Here is a 23,584-nt window from a genome sequence, read left to right on the forward strand (position 1 = left end):
AATAGAAATAAAAGTAAACAAGTAAATAAAAGAACCAACACGCTATATAGCTGTCTTTAATAACAAAATAATAATTAATTAGACTCATTCTCTTTCGTTACCTTATCAATTATCATCTTCATCAGATAATTAATATTTAAATACAGGTTGATATATATATATATATATATATATTATTTAGATAGCTCCTTTCTTCCTTGTGCTTATATATACTTTCTGTCTGCAGCCATTAAAACTCAAGAACTCCTCACACACTCACACATATATATATATATATGTGTGTTTATATATATATATATATTATGGATCATCTTCTTCTACTTAAGTAATTATTCATCATAATTAAAGCTATCTATATTTATTTCTTGCAATTGATCGTATAATCTCTATAGGATATGGCCTCCTCAGCTGATGATCCATCTCATGCCAAGGTAATAATTATGGTTTATATATTTTTAATATTTAACCCCCCAAATATACATATATATATATAAATATATATCACTTGATTATTTGGTTTTACATCCTATATATATATCATTCAGATATGTTTATCAAAATTATACAGTTTGATTAAGTTCATTTGATTATTCTTATGTGTAATTACTAGATAGTATAGGTTGTTTTAATTGACCTTTTCCAAATGATTATTCCTTCAACCATAAATATGTATAATAAATGTTTTTTTTTCTTTTTTAAATCAGAATAATGGAGATAATTATTCAGACCCTAATTACAGAATACAGATTGGTAAGAAACTAGTTATTTTCCCAAATAAAATTATTGCTCTTGGGAGTAATGGGAGCCTTGTGTGTGAGGGTAAATACGACGATAGAGAAGTTGTCGTAAAACGCCTCCTAAAGACTCACCACAAGGTTGCTACTAAAGAGATCGAGACTCTTAAAAAATCAGATGAACATGAGAATATTGTCCGATATTATGGTGTGAAATACGACCGTGATTTCATCTACATAGTTCTTCAACGCTGTATTTGCAATTTGGCTGACTTGATTTATATTTGTGAACAATTCTATGACTATGAGATGGTCAATGGCGACGGTTCTGTCACATCTGTATCTGTATCTCAGTCGGTAGGTAATTTGGAATCACTACCAAGTGTTTTTGAAGGTGTTAAACTTACCAAAGATGGTCGTCCACTTCCTTTCTTATTGAAACTAATGAGGTATAGATACATATTTCTCGATAAATTATTTCGTAACATTTATTTGTATTAGTGTATAGTGCTCATATATAATTCTGTTAACTTGATTTGATTTATTGATTTGTTGGACAGGGATATTGTGAGTGGACTTGACCATTTACATGAATTGGGTATAATTCATGGAGATTTGAAGCCTCAAAACATTTTGATATTTAAAAAACCTAATGGGATTTTTTGTGCTAAGCTTTCTGATATGGGCATAAGCAGACACCTTCCTCATGACATGTCTTCCTTGAGTCACCATTCTTCTGGTAAGTAGTAGTTTTCCTCTTTTGGATTTAATTGAAAAAAAAAAGTGAAAATTTTAATTTTATTTATGTGTATTAGTTTTTTTTCTTTTTTTTTTGCTAATCAAATGTTGTAATTTTTCATAAAGACACATCGACATGATTCTAATCTATCATCAGTGGTGGTAACAAGATGATAAAGGGAGAACTTAGTACCATTCTCTCATTAACAATTCGCAATATTAACAATGTTTATAATCTTTTCCTAATTAATAGGAATAAGATTATAAGTAATGTCATCATCATATAGGTACAATCAAAATTTTAATGTTTTTATCGTATTTATTCAACTTTCTTTTATTCCTTTCTTCCTTCAAAATTTATGACATCGTTTAGTATTATCATGTAGGTTGTGGCACTACTGGTTGGCAAGCACCCGAACGTCTTCTTCAAGGTCGACAAACACGAGCATTGGATGTGTTTAGTTTAGCTTGCATATTCTGCTTCTGTATCACCGGTGGGCGTAAACACCCTTTCGGTAATACTTTAGATCGTGATGCCAACATTGTCAAAAACATGGTGAACTTGTCTTTCCTCAACAAATTGCGGGAAGCTCATAACCTAATTTCTCAATCACTAAATCCCAATCCAAAATCGAGGTAATCCCCAAATAACTTTTATGGTTAAACATAGTTTGTGATATAATAATTTTGTATTGGACACTCATCATAAATTAATTTCTAATATATGGATATATATATAGGCCAACATCAGCCGAGGTGTTGTGCCATCCAATGTTGTGGGATTCGAAGAAGAGGATCTCTTTTATATGTGACACAAGCAATAGAGCACAACTTGATTTGAACTCTGATTTTTCTAAAGCATTGGAGGCCATTGGACCAGAAGTTCTTGGTACAAATTTGTATGGGTATGGAAGGATGAAGGATTGGGTCAATTTTGTGGATAAACAAATAATGACTCACTTGAAGAAGTTCAAATATAAGTCTTGGGTTTTTCTGGACTTATTGCGACTTCAACGAAACTTGTTCTGCCACATTGACCAACATCCTATTATCAAAGTAAGCTATATATATATATTATTTGAAGAAAAAAAAACTTTATTTAGTATATATTATATAGATTTTTACATCAAATACTAATTTTCGCTAAAAAATTACGTTTTTACCGTCAATTTTTTTTTTTTTCAATTTTACGGTTTTAAGGAAATTTTTTATATTTTTATGGTTTTTTTTTCAAGTTATTTTTAGGGTTTTTTTTATGTTTAATTGTTATGATATATATATTATTTTTGTTATTTTTTTTGTTGGTTATGAGTTATTTTCAAGTTATTTTTTAGTTGTTTTTTTGTATTTTTGTAATTATGAAACTTTGAAAATCGTATTTTTGAAAATTTGAGTGTGTTTATTTTTGAAAGAAAAAAATTGTAAAAAAGTATAAAAAAAAATATGTATTTAAGAAAAAATGTCTATATTATAATAAATATTTGCAGGAGTGGATAGGACCGGAGGCTGAAGATTTTGATGGCTATTTTACAAGTAAATTCCCAAAGCTCTTTATGGAAGTGTACAAAGTTGTATACAAGTTCTTTGAAGAGGACCAACGCTTCAAGAAATATTTCGAATAACAAGAAGATAAACATTTTGGTATATAACTCATGTCAATATATATACAAATTTATATATATATATATAGATATATAGTGTAGTCAATATGCTTTTGGTTTTCTCAAATGTATCTATTAAAGTGCTTTGTGGGAATTAATGTATGATATGGAAAAAAAAAAAAAAGTGTTGCCTAAACGATGATAAATTGTTATTCTATATTCTCAAAACAAAGTGCCCTACTTTAAATGACTAATCTTAGTGGTCTCACATAGGGTGCGGTGCGGATGGTGTGGTGTTTTGTCATTTTATTGAACCACACTTGCTTTGTGTATTACCTCAAATTGTACAGCACTCAAGGTCGATTCTGAGTTGTGGGAGACTTTATACAAAATATGTTATTTTAAAAAAAATTATATATAAAATGATATTTTTCAAAATTTTGGAGACCTTTGTGTGTGTAAAAAAATGACATTTAATATGTGGTGCAGTGTGTACGATTTACAAATAATACTAAATAATTTAACAACATTCAAATTGAATATTCATGACGACAATTAAACATAAATAATACCACATTAAACCTTAATAATACAAATAAACTTTCATGCTTTGCATAAAAAAATATATTTTACAAATTGACATTAAAAATATGATTTATTTTTAACTAGGAATTAATTTTTTTTTCACTATAGTATATGTACTCCACAAAGTTGAGATTTTCATGCCCATGTCTATGGTGTTTTGAACTTTTTTGGCTGGTGTTCTATTTATGGAAAGCAAAGCTTTAGTTGGGTTTTAATTTAATCTACTTATTTTTTCTTAGAAAAAAAAAATGTGAGAAAATGTTTCAAATGTTGACTTTGCACATGGTCCACACAAGGTTGATAACTTGTTATTCTATTTTCTCAAAACAAAGTCCCGAAAAGAAAAGAAAAAAAAATACAAAAATCATTCTTCTCTCTTTGAAAAATGATACACTTTATATAAAATTATACATATAAATGTGATATAATATATAACATTTAGCATCACACAAGCTCAGCTGAAAGCAACATGTGCTTGGATAAGAATGACAACAATGACAATGTTTACAAAATAATGATAAATGAGTGGCTAAAATAATCCATGTTTATAAAATTTATATTTTTGCGATAAATATACTTAATATTTTCAAAATGTTGCACATTTATACCTAATTTTTTTGCAGTAAATATATTAAATATTTTTAAAATATTACACTTTTATACCTATTTTTATTATTTTGATAAATAATAAGAAAGTAAAAAAAATATATGATTTTAATTATTTTTTAAATTTTAAATTATTTTCTCTAACAATAGAAAGATTGCCCTAACAAAAATTTCAACTAAATGTTTAATTTGCCACAAGAAATTAAGTTTCCAACATGTGCGAAGTAAACTAGGCTTCATTTTCGAATTGACATATGATAGAACTTCACCAATGACCATTAGTCAATAATCTTCCAATAGAAGGTGTTAAAGTAAATTATTAAGCTAATATTAATTAGGTTCTATTTACTGTAATAAGAGATTAATCTAAAGTTGTATTATGTGCTGAGGACACGTACTATGTGGTCCCTCACAATTAATATTATATATGCTCTTTTACTCTCCTTTTCTTTCTCAAGGAATATACAACAGAATTCAATTCCTTCTTAACATTTGTCATGGTATCAGGCCTCCAAAAGCTCTAAATGGCCTCTGCAACCAGCCCTCCCGATTCTTCCTCTGTCTCCCACGGAGAGACCACCCCTGTCCCACCCGTTACAGATGTTTCCTCCCAATCGACCATAGCCACTATCTCTGCCCTTTCACCTCCCACCTTACCTTCTCTTCCATCTGTAAATCCACCTATTGCTGTCAAGCTTGATGAGCACAACTTTGTTGTTTGGCAAAACCAAATGCTCAATATCATTATTGCTAATGGTTTAGAGGATTTTTTCAATGGAAATCGTCCCTGCCCTGTTCCGAATACCTCCAACCCAGCTGACCCAGTCAATCTGGATGTTCAAACATGGCATCGGTACAACCGACTAGTGATGAGCTGGATTTACGCCTCCATCACTGAATCTATGCTTGGCCAAATCGTTGGCTATCGCACGGCTGCTGAGATTTGGCTTGCCCTTGAGCATATCTATGTCGCTGCTTCTCTTTCCCGGATTTCCGAGATTCGTACCCAGCTTCAGACCCTTAAGAAGGATGGTCTTACTGCTTTTGCGTATATTCAAAAGTTCCGAGGTCTCTGTAACATCTTGGCCGCGATGGGTGAACCAGTTTCTTACACCGATCAACTTCTATATTTTCTTAATGGCCTGGGTCGGGAATATAATGCTTATGTTTCTCCCATCCAAGCTCGATCTGATAAGCCTACCATGGAGGAGGTCTTTAGCTTCTTACTCAACTTTGAGGCCTGCCTCAATCGTCAAAACGCGGTGGATACCCTAAGCTCCCTTCAAGCCAACTTTACCAATTTATCTCTCCATAAACCCAAACCCAAACCCCATTCCCCTTATCAGCCTCTACCTCACAGAAACACCTCTTATTCTCAACCCACTTCTCGCCAGCCCCATGTTTGGTCTTCTTCTCTGCATCCATCCTCCTCCCGTCGTCCTCCCTCCACTCTTCCCACCAACCGTCCTCGCTGCCAGATCTGTCTCAAAGTTGGCCATACCGCCAATGTGTGTTATCATCGACAAAATCTTTCATATCAGCCACCCCCTACACAAATGCGCCCGTTCAATGCCCTTCTCTCTCAGCATATCTCTGGTTCCACTTCGACCACTGTCCCTCCTCCTGCCTCCGCTGTTGCCAATCTTTACTCAGATCCGGCTTGGTACTTGGATTCAGGTGCATCTCATCATTTCACACCTGACTTGAATGTTCTTGAGGGAGCTCAGCCATACACTGGTTCTGAACAGGTGACCGTGGGTACTGGTAAGGGTGCTTGCATTGCTCATGTTGGTTCTGCTACTCTACCTGCTTACCATTCTGCGTTAAAATTATCTCGTGTCTATCATTCACCAGCTCTCTCAAACAATCTTCTTAGTGTTTCACAGCTTTGTGCTGATAACCATGCTTTTGTTGAATTTCACCCCCATTGTTTTTATGTGAAAAATCAGGTCACCAAACAAATTCTTCTCACGGGTCATCTTGATAATGGCATTTACCGAGTCTCCAATCCAGCGCCTCCCGTCTCCTCTCCCTTGTTTCATCTGTTTTTTGCCTCAACTTTGGATCCCAATCTGTGGCACTCCCATTTGGGTCATCCAGCTCGTGATGTTACTTGTCATGTTTTTTCTTCTTGTAATCTTTCAATTCCTAGGAAGTCTGCTTTTCATTTCTGTAAAGCTTGTCATCAAGCTAAGGCTCATAGGTTGCCTTTTCCTGTATCTGTATCCAGGGCCTCAAAACCCTTTGAATTAATACATAGTGACTTATGGGGTCCTTCCCCTGTGTGTTCCATATCTGGTGTTCGATATTTCATTTTGTTCATTGACGACTTCTCTCGATTTGCTTGGTTATATCTTCTTAAAACCAAGGATGAAGCATTCTCTGCATTTCTCACCTTTCAAAAAATGGTCTCCACCTAGTTTACATCCAACATTCAGCGGGTGCGTACCGATTGGGGCGGTGAGTTTCGCTCACTTACCTCTATTTTTGCTCAGCATGGTATCCTTCATGAGTTGTCTTGTCCATATACCCCTCAGCAAAATGGACGTGTTGAACGAAAGAACCGACATATTGTCGATATGGGGCTTGCCTTAATGGATCATGCCTCGGTTCCTCTTGAGTATTGGCCATATGCCTTCACCGTTGCTGTAACGCCCTGGATAACCAAGACCGTTACACTGTGTGTTTTAAAATAGTACAAGACTTGCTAATCAAGTCATTTAAACAAAGCGTGAATTCAACATCGTCAACAGATTAAGAATAAAAGATTTTGGTCACAAACAGGCTGTTTTCATTTAAAATGACGGTTTAATACATAGAAACTTGAAACAGGGTTTAGATGACTTATTTACAGCAAATTTCTAGAGTCAAAAATAATTCAGGCCACTCTAATGGCAAAAGACACATTTTAGGTTTCCGTCCCTGTACAATCCCTCGACCGTGGCGGCCGAGCAGCTGACAATGTACACCTCGCCCCAAGAGCTCTCCAACTCATGGTTGACTCAGCCTACCCTTGCTTTTACCTGCACCACGTAGCACCCGTGAGCCAAGGCCCAGCAAGAAAGTATGATAATATAGCAAGATCAACATCATTTATCAAATATCCCACAATGCACAACCAGGAATTCAACATTTCATAACATTTATCTAATCAGTGATAACATACAACAGATTCATAGTTTGTCATCCAAACAGCCAACAAATCATGTTCAAAGCACAATACTCACGATCATAATCAACAGATTATCACATCATCACATGATATTCAGGGTTAGCGCCCTTAGTCGCACCCTCTATTTAGCACACTGTCTTCGGCTCTCTTGGGCCGCCCCCAGTGTAATACTCACTGACTCCGGCCAGCTTAACCAAGCTCAGTGATAGATAAGCTGCCTCAGCTACCAGTGGCTGAGCCGCGCCCTGTGCGCAAGTATTGATTCCGACACTCTTAGGCTGGTTATCGCATGTCCCATGGCATAATAATACCATCTCATGACATGATATACAAATATAGGGAGCTCTTAGTCCCATCGTGTCCACATGGTTAATCACATTCACATAACAATGCATACAAACATAGGGAACACTTAGTCCCAACCTAGCCACATAATCAGGTGCAGCTTTCTTACCTTTGGCTTTCAAACGAGCTAGTTATAAGCGATGTTCCTTGAGCGCGATCCGATCCCCGAGCCCTAGCTTAGCACCTCAGCTGTAGAATCGTTCTAGCATCCAACCAGCTTCAAGCCCTTCAACTCCTCAGGTTCATATCCCTCAATTGACTGGCTTAATTCTGCTAGTTCTTCAAGCTTCACCAAAGTCCCTAGCCCCAAGCTCCATCCTGAGCTTGCTCTAGAATTCCAGCTCCAAAACCCACAAGAAATGGTGAAGAGATGCCCCAGCCGAATGAGAGAGAGTGAGATAACTCTAAGTGTTCTGTTTTCCTTTCTTTCCTTCTTCTTTTCTTTTCCTTAAGTTTCTAAGTTTATCTACAACCTCCACTAACATCAAAAAGCAGAACATAGCCTAACCTTAAGTAAGCCAAATGACCACCTTGCCCTCCCAATAATAACTAAACCTTTAAACATTCTAAGGGCATTTTAGTCATTGCTCCCAATTCCCACTAATTCCTCAAGTGTCTTAAATATTTACCACTTAATTCCCAATACCTAACTAATCTCCAAATATATTCCTCGATGTTAAAAATAGACTCCAATATGCTCACTGAATTCCCGTTTATACCCCTAGGCTCACCCCGAGCCGGGTATAAATCCCCGCCATGACTTTTTCGCTAATTTGCTCACTAGGATCGTCTTAAGTCGCAGATCACAGATATATCCACATAATAATGTGGTCTCAACTTTAGCTTACCAATATATACACAAGTATGCAATTACGCTCTCAATGAGCCAAATTACCATATTACCCTCACAGCAGAGTATATAGCCCCATGCATGCCTTTATCATCATATAATAATATGACCCACATAATCATGCATATAATCATATAATAGCACAATAAATCAATTATGGCCATCCCGGCCTCCTAATCAAGGTCCTAAACCTTATTAGGGAATTTGGGTCGTTACAGTTGCTTCCTATTTAATTAACCGTCTCCCCACTCGGGTCCTCCACATGCAATGTCCTTATTCTGTTTTGTATCACAAGCCACCCCAATACACTTACTTATGGGTCTTTGGCTGTGAGTGTTTCCCTTTACTCCGGCCTTATAATGTCCACAAACTTGAGCTTCGCTCTCAGTCTTGTGTCTTTCTTGGCTACAGTAGCCATCACAAGGGTTATCTCTGTTTGCATTGGGCCACAGGGCATTTATATGTTACCCATCATGTTGTTTTCAATGAACACAACTTCCCTTTTCAGCAGGCTTCCATTCCTCCCTCACCTTCTCCAGCCTACACCGTTATCAATTCTCTTCCATTTGTCCCTCCTCCACCTCCTACTTCCTCTCCCTCGTCTTTATCTGTCTCTCCTCCTTGTCCGTCCATTTCGGTCCGTGCATCATCTCCTGTTTTCCCCTCTCCTTCCCCATCTGCTCCTTCGCTTTCTCCTATTCTCTCAACACATGTGTCATCCTCCCCTACTGCTACTTGCATCCCACAGAACGTTCATCCCATGGTCACCTGTGCCAAACATGGTATTTTCAAACCTAAAGCCTTTCATGGCACCCTTGCTAGTCTTCCAGTTGAACCATCCTCATTTTCCGAAGCTGTTAAACATGTTGAATGGCGTCATGCCATGGACCAAGAGATGTCGGCTCTCCACTCACAAGGTACTTGGATACTTGTTCCTCCTCCTTTGGATGCCAAGATAGTCGACTGCAAGTGGGTTTACCGTGTTAAACTCAATCTGGATGGCACAGTCTCCAGATATAAGGCCCGTTTAGTGGCCAAAGGGTATCATCAAAATTACGGCATTGACTTTCATGACACCTTCAGCCCGGTGATTAAACCCACTACGATCCGCCTCATCCTTAGCCTAGCTGTTTCTCGTCATTGGGACATTAAACAGTTAGATGTCCATAACACTTTCCTCCATGGCGATATCACAGAAACTATTTACATGAGTCAGCCTCAAGGGTTCGTTGACAAGGCTCGGCCTCATCACCTTTGTCTTTTGCAGAAGTCTCTCTATGGTCTCCGCCAATCTCCACAGGCGCGGTTTACTAAGCTCAGCACAGCTCTCTGTCAGTGGGGCTTCCACGCATCTAAGGCCGATTCCTCCATGTTTCTTTATGTCTCAGGTTCGACTATGCTCATTGTTCTAGTATATGTGGACGATATTATCTTGATTGGTTCCTGCAACTCTTCCATTGCTGCCTTGTTGGATTACTTAAAGTCTCACTTTGCCATCAAGGACCTTGGCCCACTCCATTTTTTTCTTGGCTTAGAAGTGCATCGTTCTTCTGCTGGCATTCATTTGAGTCAGACAAAATATTTTCGGGACATTCTCTCCAAAACAGGTATGTTGGATTCCAAACCTTTATCCACTCCTATTGCCATGGGCTCAATCTCTCTTTATGATGGTCATCCTTTGTCCTCCGCTACCGAGTATCGGAGCATTGTGGGAGCTCTCCAGTATGGTACACTAACACGACCAGATATAGCATTTGCTGTCAACAAGTTATGTCAGTTTATGCACTCCCCTACGGACGTTCACATGTAGGCTGCTAAATGGGTACTGCGATACATCAAGGGAACCGGTCATCTAGGCTTACTCTTGCAACCTGATGATTCTCACATCTTACATGTTTATACTGATGCTGATTGGGCCTCCTGCCTGGATGATAGGCGCAGCACTAGTGCCTACTGCTTGTTCCTTGGCTCCAACCTCATCTCTTGGTCGTCTTCCAAGCAAAAGGTCGTTTCTCGCTCTAGCATAGAATCGGAATATCGCGCCTTGGCCAATGGAGCTGCCGAAGCATCCTGAATTCAGTCTCTTCTTTCTGAGTTGGGTCTTCCTCTGCCTCAACCACCAGTGCTTTATTGTGACAACTTGAGCACGCTTCACCTTGCCTCTAATCCAGTCCTTCATGCTCGTACAAAACATGTCGAATTGGACTATCATTTTGTCCGCGAACGTGTCCTTCGCAAGTCTCTGCTTCTCGCTTTTGCATCTTCTACTGAACAATTGGCTGACTGTTTAACTAAGCCTTTTCTTACTCACAAGTTTCAGGAGCTGCGTACCAACCTCACTGTGCTACCTCGCCCACTGAGTTTGAGGGGGATGTTAAAGTAAATGATTAAGCTAATATTAATTAGGTTCTATTTACTGTAATAAGAGATTAATCTAAAGTTGTATTATGTGCTGAGGACACGTACTGTGTGGTCCCTCACAATTAATATTATATATGCTCTTGTACTCTCCTTTTCTTTCTCAAGGAATATACAACAGAATTCAATTCCTTCTTAACATTTGTCAGAAGGCAGGAGATAATAACTCCATTATTCAAACTAGGAATAAGAAAAAATAAAACAACGAAAAACCATGTTCATATGCCTCGACACTAGATATCGGAATGCCACATAACACAGGACCAATAGAGATCGAGGAATCCCCAGATCTGGCAACCAAAAAGAGAAAAATCGAGACTCCTAAAAATGCGATTTGCGTAAATCGAAGAACCACCATCCACCCAATAGGAATCAAAACCATCATCCGCCGCCATTATAACTACTAACCCCACTAGTCTAATAGGGTAATAGTTGAAACCCACAATTATTTTGAAATTTAAACATAACAAAGCCAACAAAACTAGGCAAAAAAACAAAAAATAAAAATCAACCATCTAACAAGTAATTACTCATTTAATTTTAAAACAACAATAAAAAAGGTATAAATGTAATTGTACAATAATTTAATTTTTATGATGGCAACAAACTTTCTTTTCCATCTTAAAATTTTTATTTTCCTCTTTTTTTTTTTCTTCTGTCCTAATTTTCTTACTCCCTACCAAACATAGTGTAACCATATTATATAATTCGGACACCCTCTAACTTAAAATTAATTTTAAAAAGTTCATACTCTAATTAATGGTTACCTATAATATATATATATAAATATAAATATATATGCATATAAACAATTATAAATCAAAATCCCATTTTGCTGCCAAGGACAGCCCACTTTCTACAAAGCTTCATATAGCAAAACAAAGTGTTGTGTTCTATTTTACTTTCATTGTTCTGTTTTTGTTTTCTGAGACTGATTTATTAAATTATGTTATCTTTAAATTTAAACAATTTTTTTTTTATCATTTTGGAGTTTTGGGCTTGACAACCTTAAGCTTGTTCTATCATTTTCACTAATTTCATTTAGTATTAATTAAGTAACCCAAGAAAAAAAAAGAGTATTAGTGATTATGATAAAGAAAGAATTAGAAAATGAAAGATAGAAAAATCTTATTGAATTGAATACAACCAACTCAACTAACTTAAGTAGTTAGAAACTTAACATATTTTACTAAACTAACTGATTAACTAAGGTGCTGTTCGGTAATACTTAAAAAATAATTTTTTATTTAATTAATTAAAAATTTAATAATTAAATATAAAATAGTATTTGGTAACTTTATTTTTATTTATTATTTTTAAAAAATTTAATTAAAATTCATTAAATTTTAAAAATAGAATTTTTTTACTTTGAAATTTTTACTTTTCCGTTTTTTTTTTCTTTATCTTCTTCAAATTAACATCTTATTTTATATTGTTAAACAAAACATAAAAATAAAAGTTATCAAACACATTTGTTGTTTTTTGTTTTTAAAAATAAAAATAGTTACCAAACATATTTTTATTTTTTAAAATAAAGAAACAAAAATAAAAATAATATTTTTCATTTTTGTGTTTAAAAAATTAAAAAATAAAATTTTTACCAAACACAACCTAAGATTAACAATAACAACACCTGCAATATGTCTTAATAAAGAGTTTGAGAAGTTGTATTATGTTCATGTCCTTATTATGTGCTTTTATGAAAATAATATTTAGATTTGGTTTTTAAAGTTTGCTAATTTTCTGAATTTGGTCTGTAATGGGAAATTGACAAGAGAGAAAAGAAATAGAAGAGAGGGAAACTGTATCATTTTAATACTTATTTTATCTTAATTTATAGGGTATATATATTTTTGGACCTTGTGTTTTGTCTCATTACTTGTTTGGACTCTGTATTTTGACAAATTACTTTTTGGATCATATGTTTTGTAAAATGGTTAAAATAGAATCATAAACTCAATTTTGATGAAGAAAAAATTGAATATAACAACGCAGTTTTTAAGCAGAATGATTTTATTTTTGTTCTGAATTGTTAGTTTGGTAAATTATTTGTAATTTTAGTTGAGAAAACATTGACCAAAATTGGGTTTAGGGTTTTATTTTAACTATTTTACAAAACATAAAGTCTAAAAAGTAATTTGTCAAAATACAGGGTCCAAAAAAATATAAACCCTAATTTATATTATCTCTTATTTTTGGATTTCTTTTGTTTTTTTTTTTAACAAAATTGACATTAGAAAGACATACCATATTCAACCAAACCATATGGTCCATATCTTCATAAGTATCATCATTTTTGCACTTAAAATAGTGCAATTTGCACATTTTTTTATTATCTCTGATTGACTACTCTAACAACCACTAAGAAGTATTTATTCTCTTTAATTTACCAATTTAATTTTACCAATTAATAATTTATCTGTTTTGTCAGTTAGTTATTAATAATAATAAAAATAATACAAACTCACTAACTAATTAATTTTCTCAATTAAATATTACATTACAGCAAAATAAGCATTATATTTAAGAGTAATCAGTCAAAATGACATTTTTTAAGTTATTTTACATTCTGTCTTAATTTTGATAAATTTTTGCAACATGACATGTCTAAAATTTCAATTAATTGTCTAAAAATTTTTACTAACTGTCTGAATTATTTGACTGACTATCTGAAAAATTTCGACCAATAATCTGTAATGTAGATATGATTTTGCAAAAAATTATCAAAACTAAGTCAGAATGCAAAATTATTTCAAAAAATAAGTCATTTTGACAAGAGGCCTACATTTAATGTTTAAATGTTATTATTTTAGTACTTATTTAATTAAATTTTGTCTCTTATAATTAATTTAAGTTTATTATGTAAAAAATTATATATAATAATAATAACAATTATAAATCTTAATTTATTCACATAGGTCTACCTAACCTCACCTAATTAATTATAAACAGAAGAAATAGCACGTTATATATGATTGTGTAGACATCTTCTTATACTAACAAATTAATAATTAAATCACATAATCTTAATTAGTTAATTAATTTAATCAGATAATATTTCTTTATAAGTTGGCCACAGGAGCAAACGTCTCGAGATAATCGATGCCATAAGTTTGTATGAATTATTTCGCCACAATACAAGCCCTCTCGATAGAGCCATCAGCTTTGTGTTTCAGAATATATATTTACTTTCTCTAAGCTCTTTCCCCCCCATATCTGATCAAATCCAGTAAGCTCAAAAAGCTTGTCACTCAATACATACAAGAAGGCTTCATTATTACTAATATATTTATGTGTTTTATAAATAAATATATAGATATATATATTTATAGATATAGATATTATTTGAATCATCTTAATTTACATAATTAATTATTTATGGTAATTAAATAAATCTTCATAGGATATGAGCTCCACTGCTGATGATCCTTCACCTGTCAAGGTAATTATATATATATATATATATATAAATATTCCAACAAACTAATTAAGAATATTGATCTTTGATTAAGGTGTATATATATATATATGATCATATTGTATAAGAGCACTTCCAATGGGTGCTCTATTCCTTCTTTTAAAATACCTCATCAAAACACACATTTTTCTATTTTACCTCTAAATTTTACATACCATACATTAGCTTCTTTATATATTTCTCTATATCTTTTAAATATTATATCTTTAAACATATTTTATTACTTAAAGTAAAATAAAATAATTGAAAAATAAAAAAGAAATAATAAATATATACTAAATGGAGAGAGAAAGCTTATAAAGAAAAATAATAATATTAAAATATTATATAAAATATATGTAAATGTTATGTAAATGTAGATATGGATTAATTGGAGTTTGTGCATAGTTATTATAAATATATGTATAAAGGAGCTGGTGGAATATGTTTTTATGAGTTTTAGCTAAATATTATAGAGAAAGTGTATTACAAAATATATCACCAAAACATACATTTTTATAATTTACCTCAAACTTTTACATTATATCATACATCTGCTTCTTTATTTTTTATCTGCATCATTTAATTGGAGTTTGTGTAAATGTTATGTAAGAGTAGATATGGATTAATTAGAGTTTGTGCATAGTTATTATAAATATATGTATAAAGGAGTTGATGGAAGATGTTTTTATGAGTTTTAGCTAAATATTATAGAGAAAGTGTATTACAAAATATATCACCAAAACATACATTTTTATAATTTACCTCAAACTTTTACATTATATCATACATCTGCTTCTCTATTTTTTCTCTACATCATTTATATATTATATTTTTAAAAATATTTTATTCATTTTCATAAATAAAATAATTAAATATAATAGTCTCATACTCATATATATATATATACAAAAGTTTATAAAAAAATAATAAAATATATTATAGCTTGATGAATAGTATTTCACTACATATAGAGAAATACTATTCATTAAGGTAAAAAAATATAATTTTACATCACCCATTGGAAGACTGCTTAACCAATTTTTTTTCTATATTATAAAGAATAACACATTTTAGCTCATCCATTGGGAGTACTCTAAGCTGTTTTAGTTGACTTTTTTTTCTTCTTTTTAAATCAGAATAATGAAGATTCAGATACTAATAGTTACAGAAAAGAGGTTGGTGAAAAACTAGTTTTTTTTCGAAATAAAGTTATTGCCAAGGGGAGCAATGGAAACCTTGTGTGTGAGGGAATATACGACGATAGAGAAGTTGTCGTAAAACGTCTTCTGAGGACTCACCACAAGGTGGCTACTAAAGAGATAGAGACTCTTAGAATATCAGACGAACACGAGAACATTGTCAGATATTATGGCGTGGAATATGACTGTGATTTCATCTACATCGCTCTCCAACGTTGTATTTGCAATTTGGGTGTATTGATCTATGTCTGTGAAAAATTCTATGATTATGAGGTGGTCAATCACGACTGTTCTGTCACTTCTGTTGGTATATCTCAGATAGATCGTTGGGACCCACTTCGTAGTATTTTCAAAGATGTTAACCTCATCAAAGATGGTCGTCCACTTCCTTTCTTATCGAAACTGATGAGGTATAAGTAATCAGAATCTTAGCCTGATTAGCGATACCCCATAATATTTATTAAATGGTTTATACTTTTTTAGACTCTGTTTTTGTCTCATTACTTGTTTGGACCCTGTGTTTTGTCAAATTACTTTTTGGACTCTATATTTTGTAAAATGGTTCAAATAGAACCTTAAACCCGATTTTGGTCAAAGTTTTCTCAACTGAAATCATAAATAATTCACTATACTAACAACTCAGAACAAAAATAAAATTATTCTGCTTAAAAACTGTGTTGTTATATTCAATTTTTTCTTCATAAAAATTGAGTTTAGGGGCCTATTTGAATTATTTTACAAAATATAGGGTCCAAAAATGAATTTGTTAAAACACAGGGTCCAAACAGGTAATCAGAAAAAACACAAGGTCCAAAAAGGTAGAAACCCTTTATTAAATTTAAATGTGTGAGATCTGATATTGAATTGCACTGATTGCGGTATGTCACCTCCTTTTGGTGTTGGACACCAATGAATATGTACTATAGTGCTCGGTCGGGTACTACCCTAATTATAAGCAAGATAGGCACAAGCTTAGGATACTAAAGTTTTGAAAATAGCACTATTTATATAGAATTTAGAAAAATATCAACTTTTTTTTTTTTTTGTATTTGATTCGATTTATTGATTTGTTGTGCAGGGACATTGTAAGTGGACTTGTACATTTACATGCTTTGGGTATAATTCATGGAGACTTGAAGCCTCAAAACATATTGATATTTAAAAGACAAGATGGGACTTTTTGTGCAAAGCTTTCAGATATGGGCATAAGCAGACACCTTCCTCACAACATGTCTTCCTTGAGTTACCATTCTTCTGGCAAGTAGTAGTCCTTTCCCACCTTATCTCTTTTCTTTTGGATTAAACAAAATTATGATTATAATCTTTTCCTAATTAATAGGAATAAGAATATAAGTAATTTCATCATATAATTATAGGTACCATTAAAAGTTATAACCTTTCATGGCATTTATTCAAAATCTAATACATAATTTTTCAGACTTATTTGACATTATCATTATTTATAGGTTGTGGCACTGTGGGTTGGCGAGCACCAGAATGTCTCTCTCAAGGTCGACAAACACGAGCATTGGATGTGTTTAGTTTAGCTTGCATATTTTGCGTGTGCATCACCGGTGGGCGTACACACCCTTTCGGTCATGATTTTCATCGTGATTCCAACATTGCCGAAAACAACGTGAACTTGTCTTTCCTCAACGAATTCCCAGAAGCTCGTGATCTCATTTCCCAATCATTACATCCCAACCCTAAATTAAGGTAACACTATGTACACTTTTTCTTCTCCAAATTTTAATGTAACATCTCCAAATTCAACCTACTTTAGCATAATTTGATGTAATGTAGGCCGACGTCAGCCAAATTGTTGTGCCATCCAATGTTGTGGGATTCGAAGAAGAGGATTATGTTCATATGTGACACAAGTAATAGATTGAGAAATCTTGATTGGAGCTCTGATTTTTCCAAAGCCATGGAGGCCATTGGACCAAAAGTCATAGGTGCAAAATTATGTGGGTGGAAGATGAACCATTGGGACCAATTTGTGGATCAACAAATGCTTACTCACTTGACTAATTGTGGCTTCAATAATTATAGGCCTTGGCTTTTTCAAGACCTATTGAGACTCCAACGAAACTTGTATAGCCATATTGACCAACATTTCAACTATATCAAAGTAAGTTACATAATATTTGAGAAATTTCATTAAACTTATCTATTTTAAAAAAAAAAAAAAAATTGTATCTGCACAGCTATACAACACTATGTTAGTACTCTAATATATATATATTTGCATATTGACATTAGAAAATAATAAATTTTTAAGGGTTTTTAGCATTATTGCCCCTGAGTTATACATAGATTATCAGTTTAGTCCTCAAGTTTATTTCTTAGCAATTAAATCTTTAAGTTTACTAAATAGTGGCAATTGGATCATTTTATTTAACTTCATCTATTTTTTAATTGAAAAGTTAAGAAAAGAAATTATAGATTAATTTAATATTCAATTAAAATAAAATAAATAATTTAAAAATATTTTAAATAATAAAAAACTAAATTAAAAAATTTAATAAATAACACTTTTTCTTCCACTTTCTTGCAATAATGAGACATATTATATATATTTATATAACAAGTTTATATATATATATATATATAAATCAATCTTTTTTGTTGACTATGATTCATTGAAGAAAATAAAATTTTTACTTAACTTTTCTGTTAAAAATGGATGGAGTTAACTAAAAGGATCTAATTGCCACTATTTAATAAACTTAAGGATTTGATTGCTAAAAAAATAAACTCAAGGACTAAATTGAAAATCCATACATAATTTAGGGGCAATAATGCTAAAACCCCTATTTTTAACAATTACTCTAATATGGAGAGAGTTACAACGAGGAAAATGAACCTTTTTCACTAGTATGCATTCTACCAAACTGAGTTTTCGAAAAGAAAAAAACTTATGTGTGTACATTCATATTTGGTCATATGGTTTGAATTGATAATATATATATGTATAAATATATATACAGAAGTGGGTAGGACCTGAACTTGAAGATTTGGATGGGTACTTTACAAGTAAATTCCCAAACCTCCTTATGGAAGTCTACAAAGTTGTAGAAAAATTCTTTAAAGATGACTCCTATTTTAGGAACTATTTCGAAGAAGGCTAAGGCGGTGACTGTTGTGAGATGGCTACAATCTAGGTTTGGAAGAGTTTGTAAAACACCTATCAAGAAGTTTTCGCAACTCAATCATGTAAGATGGAATCGATCATCAAAGATTTAACCTTTTTGAACTCTGTCTGTAACTCACTATAGGCTCGAAAAACAAAAAAAAAAGATGTGGATGAACGAGATATCCAACAACAAGAGACACTGGTGAAGGAAGTCGAAAATCCTGCTGCCTAATTCAGAAAGCTTTGCATACTTATCATTTTTCATCCGAAGGAGCTTCTTTGAGTCTTTTCATTTGTTCTCCAAGGCCTTTTCCTTTGTTTTAGACTTTTTGGTATTAATAGACTTAGAATTGCTTGTGGTCATTTGATTTGATTTGGCTGCTTGGGATTTTCATGCCCATGTTTCTTTCTAGTGTTTTTGAACTTTTGGGAGGTGCCCTAGTTGTGGCAACCAAAGTTTTAGTTGGTTTTAATCTACTTATTTCTTCTTAGATAAAAATTATACATATTTATATTAGTCACAATGCTTTTTTTTTTTTTTTAAAAAAAGAGTAAAAAATGCTATGAAAGAAAATTTTGTCAAACCATGACTTTGCACATGAGCTACACACCGTTGATAAAATGTTATTCTATTTTCTCAAAACAAAGTGCTTTCAAAAGAAAAAAAAAATTACAAAATAATCAACCTTCTCTCTTTGGAAAAACATTAAGCTTTTTATATCTCTTCTATATAATAAGTGAGTAGGTAACGATTTTTTTTGGGTTTAACAGTTTGTTTTGTTAACTTTAACTAAATATTTTAAATATTTAACGGAATATACATTTAAAACTAACTTAAAAATATATATTTATCAATTATATTAATATAAATTCAAATATTATAAAATAACATTATTATAATAATATTTAATATTAGACTACATATATAATAATTATATTAATATAAATATAAATTCAAATTCAAATTCAAATTCAAATTGAAATGTTATAAAATATCATTATTATAATAATAATATATAATTCAAGACTAGATATTTAATAATTATATTAATATAAATTTAAATATTATAAAATATTATTATGATAATCTTAATTTTTTACAGATTATATTAATATGAATTCAAATATTATTATTATAATAATATTTAATACAAAATTAGATATATAATACTTATATCAATATAAATTTAAATATTATAAAATATTATTATAATAATAATATATAATATATAATCTTAATTAATAATAAAATGTTCTTTTATGCATTTGGTTTGTTTAATTAATTTTCTATTCATTTTTTCCCCTTTATGTTATAATTGTCTTCTTTAATTGGTTGTTGAAGTAATAAAGTCTTTGTCATTATTTGTGGATATGGATATATTGGTTGGACCTTTTATCCTTACCCACTCTCATAACTAATGATAAATTGATAAAATAAAATAAAAAAATATCACCTTGCAAAAAAACTGATAGTCAAATATAGTTGAGTAGCAATATTATATTATAGAATTATTATATTTGAAGTTTTATATTTTTTTGGACTTTGTGTTTTGTCTCATTACTTGTTTTTAAGTAAAATTGAATATAACAACACAGTTTTTAAGCATAATGATTTTATTTTTGTTCTGAATTTTTTGTTTGGTAAATTATTTGTAATTTTAGTTGAGAAAACATTGACCAAAATCGGGTTTAGGTACCTATTTTAACAATTTTATAAAATATAGGGTCTAAAAAATAATTTGTCAAAACACAGAGTCCAAACAAGTAATGGGAAAAAACACATGGCCCAAAAAAGTATTAACCCTTTATTTTATAATTATATATAGTAAAAGGAATAAAAGAAAAGAAAATTAAAGTAATATTTTAAATTTTTTTAACAAGTAATAATATTAGGTAGCAATACATGTAACAACTGCATATCAAAAGATAATTAGAGATAATTATCTTACTGTAATAAAATTTTATTAGAGATAATTAGTTCAATTAAGTAATTAGCTAGGTTGTTATTTCTCTAATTTGCTATTTGGTTATTGTTGTAACCACTTGTAACCATTTTATCATCTCATTTTATTATTATGTCACCCACATCTATAGGTCATATTGCTTTTTCAAGTCCATCTATTCCAGTTTGAAAATACATGTGACTAAACAATATTACTTAATTTGTACACCTCTAATTTAAAATTAATTTCAAATATGTGACACTCTAAACAATTAACGGTTTATTTTGTTAATTTTAACAGAATATTATAAATATTTAATGAAATACCCCTTCAAAACTAACTCAAAATAAATATTTAATATAAGACTATATATATAATAATTATATTAATATAAATTCAAATTGAGACCTAATTTTAATACAAGACTAGAACATGACATTGTTATTGAGAACTCTCTTTCAGTGTGATTCTGAGCTGTGGATTAGCATGAGGGGACGGTTGTGATTCAGATGGTATTTTAGTTTTACATGTTATTGGTTTTTTCATTCAGTATGATTTTTTATTTTACTTATAGAAAAAGAAACCTTTTAAAGTTTTTGTAAATAAATATATATTTATAAATATATTACAACATTTTATAAGGTATAAGGTCAGATTTTTGTCAACTAAACAAGAGCAATGTAAACTATTATAGTTGAAGACAATACAATAAACAAAGTGAAATTTTTGTGAGATTTTTATGTGGTTGAGTAGTTAATTTTAACTCGTTCATAAATATTTTTATATCTATTTTTAAGAATTATTTTAAGAAATAATAAAAAAGTAAAGAAAAAATATAAAACTTTAGTTATTTTTAAAATTTTAAATTATTTTCATCCTTATCGCAAATAATTTATCGTGTTTTATGTCCTTTTTACATCCTTTAATTTCCTTCATTGTATTATATATTTTGTTGTTGTTTATACATACAATAAATGTATATGTACATAAATATAAATATATATTGTGTAGCAATTAATAATTAACTTAATAAAATGAAGAAAAAATATATTAATGCAATAAATTGCTTAAAAACATAATTATTTTATTAGATAAAGTCTGAATAATGAAATACATAAACAAGAAAATAAGTACCTTAATTATTATTAATTCATGCTTGATTCGATATAGTAAATCATTATTATAATTATTATTAATACTATAATTATAATTATAATAATTATTTCATGCTATATATTGTCTTTGGATTTGCCTTTTTGGTTGGCTTTCTCGTTATTCTTCTTCTTCTCTTTGCCTATTTCGATCCCCTTTTCCTTCTTCTCATCATCCTGGCTTGAAGAAGATTGAGATCGATATGTAGTCTGAAAAAAACCACAATATTATTCAAGTAAATAATAAATTAATATTTTTTATTAATTGAAAAAATAATAAAATATTTAAAAGAAGAAAAAAAAAAAGACAATGTATAGTATATAGTATTATTATCTATTGAACAATAATATACCAATAAAATAAAAAACTAATATAAGATAAAAATAAATTATAACATGCATGTGTATATATTTATATATATTATACATATATAAAAAGAAGAGAGAATATTATGTAATAATAATGATAATAATATAATTAAAACATATATATATATTAATATTAGTATTATTACTTACCACAACACTTGGGTTTTTTCTATCCCAGTGATATTTCTCAAATTGCTCCCAGAATTTGCTTTTTGACATGCTTAACAATTGATTTTTCTTTGAAAGAACACCAAAAGAAACAATAATAATATAAAAAACTCAATAAAATCAAATTATAAAAATTATACTCACAACTCTTCTATCCCTCTCTATATATATAGCTATATATATACATACACATGTACCATATTATTATTATTAATAAATCTATTAATCAGAATTTTTTTTGGGAAACTTCTTCTTCTTTTTCACAAGTTAATTAATTATCAGTGTCTAATAAAAACTAATTAAAGAAAGAAAAGTCGATTTAATTTATTGTGTATTATTACATATAAATTATTCGTGAACAGGATGTATTGTATAGTTACCATATATTGTGATAAAAAAATTTAGTTGATTTTTATTGTTTATATCAAAAAATGTATTGATTATTAATTGACTGAAATCGTTACAGCATATATCATGATACGAAAAAATTTAAATTTTATAACATTTCGAAAAATGAAAGAGTAAATGAAACACATAAAATTTCATATCTCTCTCTATATATATATATTGGTTAGATATTTGAATATATGTCGATCATTATCATGCATCATTTTCACGTAATAATATACAATAAATTAAATTAACTTTTCTCTTTCTGTATTAATTAGTTTTAAACATAGAAACTTTGTTAACAAAAAAATAAAAGTTTCCCAAAAACATTTTCTGATTATTAGAATTAATAAAAAAAAATTAATAGGTACTGTTTATGTATATATAGCTATACTAGATACAAGAATTTATTAATTATTTTTATTAAATTTATATCATTGTCATATAAATTTTAAATAAATAAAAAATATTATATATAAAAAAATAACATAAACATATTAAATGAAAAATTAAACCAAAATTGTATATGATTTTTTAAAATATATTTATATAATATAATAATTTTTTAAACATAAATGATAATTTTTTTAATAAAAATTAAGATTATGTATTATATATTATTATTATAATGATATTTTATTACATTTAAATTTATATTAATATAAGTATTAAATATTTTTGTATTATATATTATTATAATAATGATATTTTATAATATT

At 30.5% G+C, this 23,584-nt stretch overlaps 2 protein-coding genes across 2 annotated transcripts; both read left to right on the plus strand.

The window, feature by feature from the left end:
- Positions 1-395: 395 nt before the first annotated feature.
- LOC133786087 (serine/threonine-protein kinase/endoribonuclease IRE1a-like) lies at positions 396-3,259 on the plus strand. Its single transcript, XM_062225301.1, has 6 exons — positions 396-431; positions 705-1,183; positions 1,295-1,473; positions 1,859-2,108; positions 2,213-2,528; positions 2,960-3,259. The coding sequence occupies exons 1-6, from the start codon at positions 396-398 to the stop codon at positions 3,092-3,094; spliced, it is 1,395 nt and encodes a 464-aa protein (XP_062081285.1). The 3' UTR covers positions 3,095-3,259.
- An 11,196-nt stretch (positions 3,260-14,455) lies between these two features.
- Positions 14,456-19,076, plus strand: LOC133786088 (serine/threonine-protein kinase/endoribonuclease IRE1a-like). Its single transcript, XM_062225302.1, has 6 exons — positions 14,456-14,491; positions 15,646-16,118; positions 16,787-16,965; positions 17,175-17,424; positions 17,512-17,839; positions 18,987-19,076. The coding sequence occupies exons 1-6, from the start codon at positions 14,456-14,458 to the stop codon at positions 19,074-19,076; spliced, it is 1,356 nt and encodes a 451-aa protein (XP_062081286.1).
- Positions 19,077-23,584: the final 4,508 nt, after the last annotated feature.

This window comes from Humulus lupulus, chromosome 6 (assembly GCF_963169125.1).
Source record: "Humulus lupulus chromosome 6, drHumLupu1.1, whole genome shotgun sequence".
NCBI lineage: Eukaryota > Viridiplantae > Streptophyta > Magnoliopsida > Rosales > Cannabaceae > Humulus > Humulus lupulus.

Coding starts and splice junctions, on each gene's coding strand:
- LOC133786088 (XM_062225302.1), top strand. CDS start 14,456: ATGAGCTCCACTGCTGATGATCCTTCACCTGTCAAG. Junction 14,492..15,645: donor ATGATCCTTCACCTGTCAAG/GTAATTATATAT, acceptor TTTTTAAATCAG/AATAATGAAGATTCAGATAC. Junction 17,425..17,511: donor CATCCCAACCCTAAATTAAG/GTAACACTATGT, acceptor GATGTAATGTAG/GCCGACGTCAGCCAAATTGT.
- LOC133786087 (XM_062225301.1), top strand. CDS start 396: ATGGCCTCCTCAGCTGATGATCCATCTCATGCCAAG. Junction 432..704: donor ATGATCCATCTCATGCCAAG/GTAATAATTATG, acceptor TTTTTAAATCAG/AATAATGGAGATAATTATTC. Junction 2,109..2,212: donor AATCCCAATCCAAAATCGAG/GTAATCCCCAAA, acceptor ATATATATATAG/GCCAACATCAGCCGAGGTGT.